This window comes from Cebus imitator, unplaced genomic scaffold (genome assembly GCF_001604975.1).
Source record: "Cebus imitator isolate Cc_AM_T3 unplaced genomic scaffold, Cebus_imitator-1.0 Scaffold150, whole genome shotgun sequence".
NCBI classification, from domain to species: Eukaryota; Metazoa; Chordata; class Mammalia; order Primates; family Cebidae; genus Cebus; species Cebus imitator.
Window position 1 is genome coordinate 3169623 of NW_016107465.1, and position 6339 is coordinate 3175961.

The 6339-nt window shown below is 37.8% G+C and overlaps 1 protein-coding gene across 3 annotated transcripts in view; it reads left to right on the forward strand.

The window, feature by feature from the left end:
- The window catches only part of VPS13A (vacuolar protein sorting 13 homolog A), a 239033-nt gene that overhangs the window by 35404 nt on the left and 197290 nt on the right, over window positions 1–6339 (forward strand). For all 3 annotated transcript variants that reach the window (XM_017543278.2, XM_017543280.2, XM_017543281.2), the window contains exons 8-10: window positions 1174–1233; window positions 1446–1526; window positions 2611–2668. In XM_017543278.2, the coding sequence (XP_017398767.1) occupies window positions 1174–1233; window positions 1446–1526; window positions 2611–2668 (199 nt within the window). The remainder of the gene's footprint in view (window positions 1–1173; window positions 1234–1445; window positions 1527–2610; window positions 2669–6339) is intronic.

A 6339-nucleotide genomic window follows, 5' to 3' on the forward strand; every position in this document is an offset into this window, starting at 1 on the left:
TTATTCAAGTACTGTCATTAATTTGAAAAATAAGAATGGAGAATTAGCCATTGGATTTGGCAGTGTGAAGATCATTGGTAACCATGACAACAGTAGTTACTAATCATCACCTTTGGAAGCTTGTCTGCCAGCCTAGACCTATTCAGTTGGAAACTCTAGGATTTAGATGTAGCAATCTGTGTTTTAAAGCCCTCTTGATCAGGGTTCCTGGGCCACAGAGCAGGAGGTAAGGGCTGAGAGTGAACATTACTGCCTGAGCTCCACCTTCTTTCAGATCAGAGGTGGCATTCGAGTCTCGTGGGATTCTTGCAAACCTTAGTGTAAACTGTGCATGCCAGGGATCTAGGTTGTACCTCTGATGGAAAAGTTACCTTCCATGAAACTGGTCCTTGGTGCCAAAAAGGTTGGGGACCGTTGCTCTAGATGATTCTAATGTGTGTTAAACTTTGAGAACTACTGTTCTAATTATCCATTCAGTTCTCCACATAGAAACAAAAACCATCTTTCTAAAATAAAGATCTGATCACTTTATTCCCCTCAATGGCTTTACATTGCTCTTAGTTTTGTCCTTAAACAACTTATAAACTCTTTTTAAACCTACCGTAGGCAACATACCTCGTTTTACCTTTTTTCTCTATTTTTCCATATTCTCTCGCGTACTGAGCTACTTCAGTTGCCTGACTGTGTCATATATTTGCCTACCTTTGGGCTCTGCCTATTGTGAATCATATTCCCTGTCAACTTTAGAATCAATAATTTTTAGTTACACATTATATGTTAGGTTATATATAAGATCTCTTTATCCGTCACACCCCTGAATTTGATGCCCCTGCCATGTCCTCTCAATTAATTGTGTGCTTAACTTATACTGTGTCACTTACCTGTTGGAAATTGCCTTTTTCTTTGTTTGCTTCTCTGACCCACAATGAGCTCCTTCCTTGAAAGCAGATACTTCATTGTGGTCTGTTAGTACTTTTTGACTGTGTGATATGTCTTTAAAGGCGTATTATTCCAGGAAAATGCCTTTGAAGACATATCAGTCAAAAAATACTAACAGATTTATGTCACAGGAAAGGCATAAATCATTATGATAGATAATAATTTATCACTCTGCCATTTCAAATGGAATGATCTTTTTACCTTTTTACTGCCCTTCTTTTTTTTCCTTTTCAGACAACTGATCAATACTGGGTTCCATGTTTACATGATGAAACTGAGAAACTAGTTCGTAAGGTAAAATAAATAAATATACTGTATTTGTCAACTCATGGACTTAAGAGAATTTTGGAAAGCCAGATGATGATATATAGATAAGAATGTATGTGAATTGTGTTTATTTGTTTAACTCTGTGATATGGGTCACTTAATTATTTGAGACTTCTGAAAATACTATATGTTAAGAATTCTTCAAAGAAACTGAGACGTCTAATAAATTTTATTTTCAGCTAATCCGATTGGATAACCTTTTTGCCTATTGGAATGTGAAGTCTCGGATGTTTTATCTTAGTGATTATGATGACTCCTTGGTAAGTAAATTTTTTGATACGCTTTTATATACTTGTTGGTATCATATTTTGCATGAGGTTTAATTCATTGTCATTTATCTAGCATATTGTAGTCAGTATTTAGGCAAAATCTATTAACAGAATTTATAGATACAGGTGAAGATGTGACTATACACAAACATGAATACATCCCCATGTATCTTTTTTTTTTTTTTGAGATGGGGTCTTGCTCTGTTGCCCAGGCTGAAGTGGAGTGGCACAATCATAACTCACTGCAGTTTCTAAGTTTTGGGCTCAAGCGATCCTCCTTCCTGCCTCAGCCTCTTGAGTAGTGAGAACTATAGGCACATGCCACCATGCTCAGCTAATTTTAAAATTTTTTTGTAGAGACAGGGTCTCACTTTTTGTTGCCCAAGTTTGTCTCAAACTCCTGGCCTTAAGCAGTCCTCCCAACTCAGCCTTCCAAAGTGTTGGGATTACCATGTTGGCCAGGCTGGTCTTGAACTCCTGACCTCAAGTGACCAACCCGCCTTGGCCTCCCAAAGTGCTGGGATTACAGGTGTTAGCCACTGCGCCCAATGATACCTGCAAATCTAAGTAGTTCCTAAAACATCCTTTTTTAAGAGTAGTTTAGTGAGATATTGTTTACTTTAATATTTTGCCATAGCTAAGTCCTCCTAAGTTTGAATTGTTTTTTAAAATTGCTTTGAAACATTTTTCTTTTGCAGGTAATAGGATTTTTTAGGATAAAGACATATTGGCTTGAATGTGGCCGGGTGCAGTGGCTCACACCTGTAATCCCAGCACTTTGGGAGGCCAATGTGGGTTGGTCACTTGAGGTCAGGAGTTCAAGACCAGTCTGGCCAACACGGTAAAACCCCGTCTGTACTAAAAATACAAAAATTAGCTGGGCATGGTGGTGTATGCCTATAATCCCAGCCACTCAGGAGGGTAAGGCAGGAGAATTGCTTGAGCCCATGAGACAGAGGGTGCAGTGAGCCAAGATCATACCACTGTAATTTATCCTGGACAACGGAGGGAGACTCCATCTCAAAAAAAGAAATATTGGCATGAATATAAATAAAAGCAATTTGTCTTTTAATAGGACAACTTGAGGAATGGCATTGTCAGTGAAAATATTGTTCCAGAAGGTTATGATTTTGGTAAGTACATTTTATAAGATAAAAAAGGTAAAGTAACTGGTATAAATTTTAAATTAACATTGTTGCTATCACTGTGATAGTTCATGTTAAATTCTCTTTTATATAGTTAAATATATTTTATGTATATACAATATGCATATATATGTATACAGTTAAATATATATAGTTTATGTACAAAAGCAAAAAATTTTTTTATTAACATTTTATTGTTATGAAGCTTTTGACTATATTTCAAAACTATAGGGGAAAATGTCCAACAAAAGATGTTAATAAATTATGGTAAACCTCTAAGGGTTATTCAGTAACAACTAGGGTAATATTCATAAAAACATTTCAAAATGGCAAATACAGTTTCATAAGGCTAGCTAGTACAGCCTTTTTAAAAATACTAAGATCACAGTACATTTAAAATTTTCCTTATTTATACTTTTCTTGTGATTTCCAAATTTTCTAAAATGAGCATGTATTACTTTTACGATCAGAAATGAATTACTAAAACAAAAAATCATTGCTGTTTCTCAGACTCCCAAGTAGCTGGGACTACAGGTGCATGCCACCATGCCCAGCTAATTTCTTTTGTATTTTAGTAGAGATGGAGTTTTACTGTATTGCCCAGGCTGGTCTCAAACTCCTGAGCTCAGACAGTCCACCAGCCTTGGCTTCCCAAAGTGCTAGGACTACAAACGTGAGCCACCTGGGAACCTGGCAGGCAGAGGTTGCAGTGAGCTGAGATCGTGCCACTGCATTTCAGCCTGGGTGACAGAGCGAGACTCCCTGTCTACCAAAAAAAAAAAAAATTAGTGCTATTTCTTCTACCACGAGGACACTTAATAAAAGTTGATTGGTGGTGGATAACTTAATTCTTGAATTGGCATGCCTGATACCATTAACCATAGAATATCCTTCCTGAAAGTGTTTCCTTTCTTAGCCCAGTGATACTTTTCTGTCTGTATTATATACCTTTGTGATTACTCAAGTGACTCTTCTCCCTGTGCCAACTCTTAAATTCAACTTATTTTTCCTTTGCCCTGAAGTCATGTTTTGCTGTATCAATCATTGTTCAATGAGAAGAGAGAAAGTACTCAGTAATTTGAGGAGGACAAATTTAACATAAGTAATTACTATAAGAAGAGACTGGAGTAACAAGGACTGTCTCATTAAAATGCTAAAGAATATGGAAATATAGACAGAAGAAATATCCCCTACGCTAGGGCTAAGATGAGGTGTCCAAAATAGAGAGCCCCCTTCCTCAGGACTGAGTTGTAGACCTTGTTGGAGAGGACATAGCGTGGCTTAATGAATGGCAGGAAATTCTATGTGGCGCTGTGCCAGCAAAACCTGTTGGTACTTCACTCTGGAACTTTCTGGAAATCTGCCTCTAGGGAGCCTCATGGAGGGGTGTCTCTCTGGATGCACTTCAGTACAAAACTGCCTTAGCAAGGTACTGGGGGAAGTTGCTGGCATCTGGCTGCTTCTAGCTGCCATGTACTGGAAAAGGCCAGGTCTGAAGAACTGCATGCTGGAGGAACCAGACACTGCAGAAGGTACCAGTTCTGTAGGAACTGGGTGTGGGAGAAGCCATGTTCTTGCAGGAGCCTATTGAATGAACATACTGGAACCAGGCAGCATAACTCTTTCCTCCTGCAGTGTCTCTCCAGTGTCCTCTACTTAGAAAGCTTAACATTATGCCAGCTGGTAAAAGAAAAAAAATTTTTTTTCTCTGCATTCTCTGCCTTCAAAAGAAACTGATTATAAGGTCCCCAAATCATTTTTCAGAGCAGGCTATGAAGGAGAAATTTGGAGCTCAGAAGTAATAAATTGATAACTGGAATACTTGTTGGAGAGGGAAGGGGGAATGAAGGGTTTCTTTTTGTTTTTTATATTCAATCGGGGAGATGACAGCTTGTTTAGGGGCTGAGATGGTAATGATGCAGTAGAACATGACAAACTGATGATGCAGGAGAAATGGGGGACAATTTCTGTATTTATGTAGTTGAAAGAGAATGGTGTCTAGTATGCAGGTGGAGAGCTTTGCTGCGGATAGGAGCATATTTATATGATAGAGTTTAGTTTCAAGAGAAGTCCTCATACTGAGTAGATGAGTAGATGTGGTGATAAGAGTTTATGGAAATTCTCTTCTGAGCTCTTCAATTAAAAAATATATATCTGAAGTGTGTTAGGGTTCTCTAGAGATACAGAACTAATAGGATAGATGTATATGTAAAAGAGGAGTTTATTAAGGAGTGTTGACTCACACGATCACAAGGTGAGATCCCTTAATAGGGAGTAAGGAATTGCAATTTGAGGAGTAAGGAAGCAAGTCTGAGTCCCAAAGCTGAAGAATTTGGAGTCTGATGTTTAAGGGCAGGAAGCATCCAGCACGGGAGAAAGATGTCGACTTGGAGGCTAACCCAGTCTAGTCTTTCCATGTTCTTCTGCCTGCTTTTATTCTGGCCGCACTGGCAGCTGATTAGATGATATTCACCCAGATTGAGGGTGGGTCTGCCTTTCGAAGTCCACTGACTGAAATGTTAATCTCCTTTGACAACGCTCTCACAGACACACCCAGAAACAGTACTTGCATCTTTTAATACAATGGAGTTGACTCTCAATATTAGCCATTACATGAGGTGTTGAAGGTTTTTGGAGAGAAAAGAAGATATGAAATAGGAATGCTAAGGGAGTGAGAGAGTGAATTGACTAAGGCAATAGTCTCAAACTATGGTTCAAACTAGCAGCATCAGTATCATTTAAAAATGCAGATTTGTAAGGCCTTTCCCAGAACTGAATCAGAACCTTTGGGGGTGAGGCTCAGCATTTGATATTTTTGTATTTAATTTTTCTTTTTTGGTATAAAATTAGGGAGTACAATCTTTACATGGATATATTGCATAATAGTGAAGTAAAGGCTTTCAGTGTATCCATCACCTGAATAATGTACATTGTACCCATAAAGTAATTTCTCATCATCCACCCCTCTCCCATTTCTCCACCTTTCTGAGTCTCCAGTGACTGTCATTCCATGCTCTATGTCCACGTGTACACATTATTTAGCTCCCACTTATAAGTGAGAACATGCAGTATTTGTCCTTTTGTTTCTGCATTGTTTCACTTAAGATAATGGCCTCCAGTTCCATCCCTGTTGCTGCAGAAAATGTGATTTCATTCTTTTTTTGGCTGAATAGTATTCCATGATGTTTAAGTACCACATTTTCTTTGTCCAGTTACCTGTTGATAGATACTTTGGTTGGTACCGTATCTTTGCTATAATGAATAGTGCTGTGGTAAACATACCAGTGCATTTTTTTTAAAAATATGATTTCTTTTCTTTTGGGTAGATACCCAGTAGTGGAATTGCTGGATTGAATGGTAGTTCTGTTTTTAGTTCTTTGAGAAATATCCATACTGTTTTCCCCAGAGGTTGTACTGATTTACATTCCCACCAATAGTAATCCCTTTTTTCCACATCCTCACCAACATCTCATTTTTTGTCTTTTTAATAGTAGCCATTCTAACTGGTGTAAGATATCTCATTGTGGTTTAAATTTTCATTTCTCTGATGATGAGTGATGTTGAGCAATTTTTCATATGCTGCTTGTCCATTTGTATATCTTCTTTTGAAAAATGTCTATGTTCTTTGCCCACTTTTTTTTTTTTTTTTTTTTTTTTTT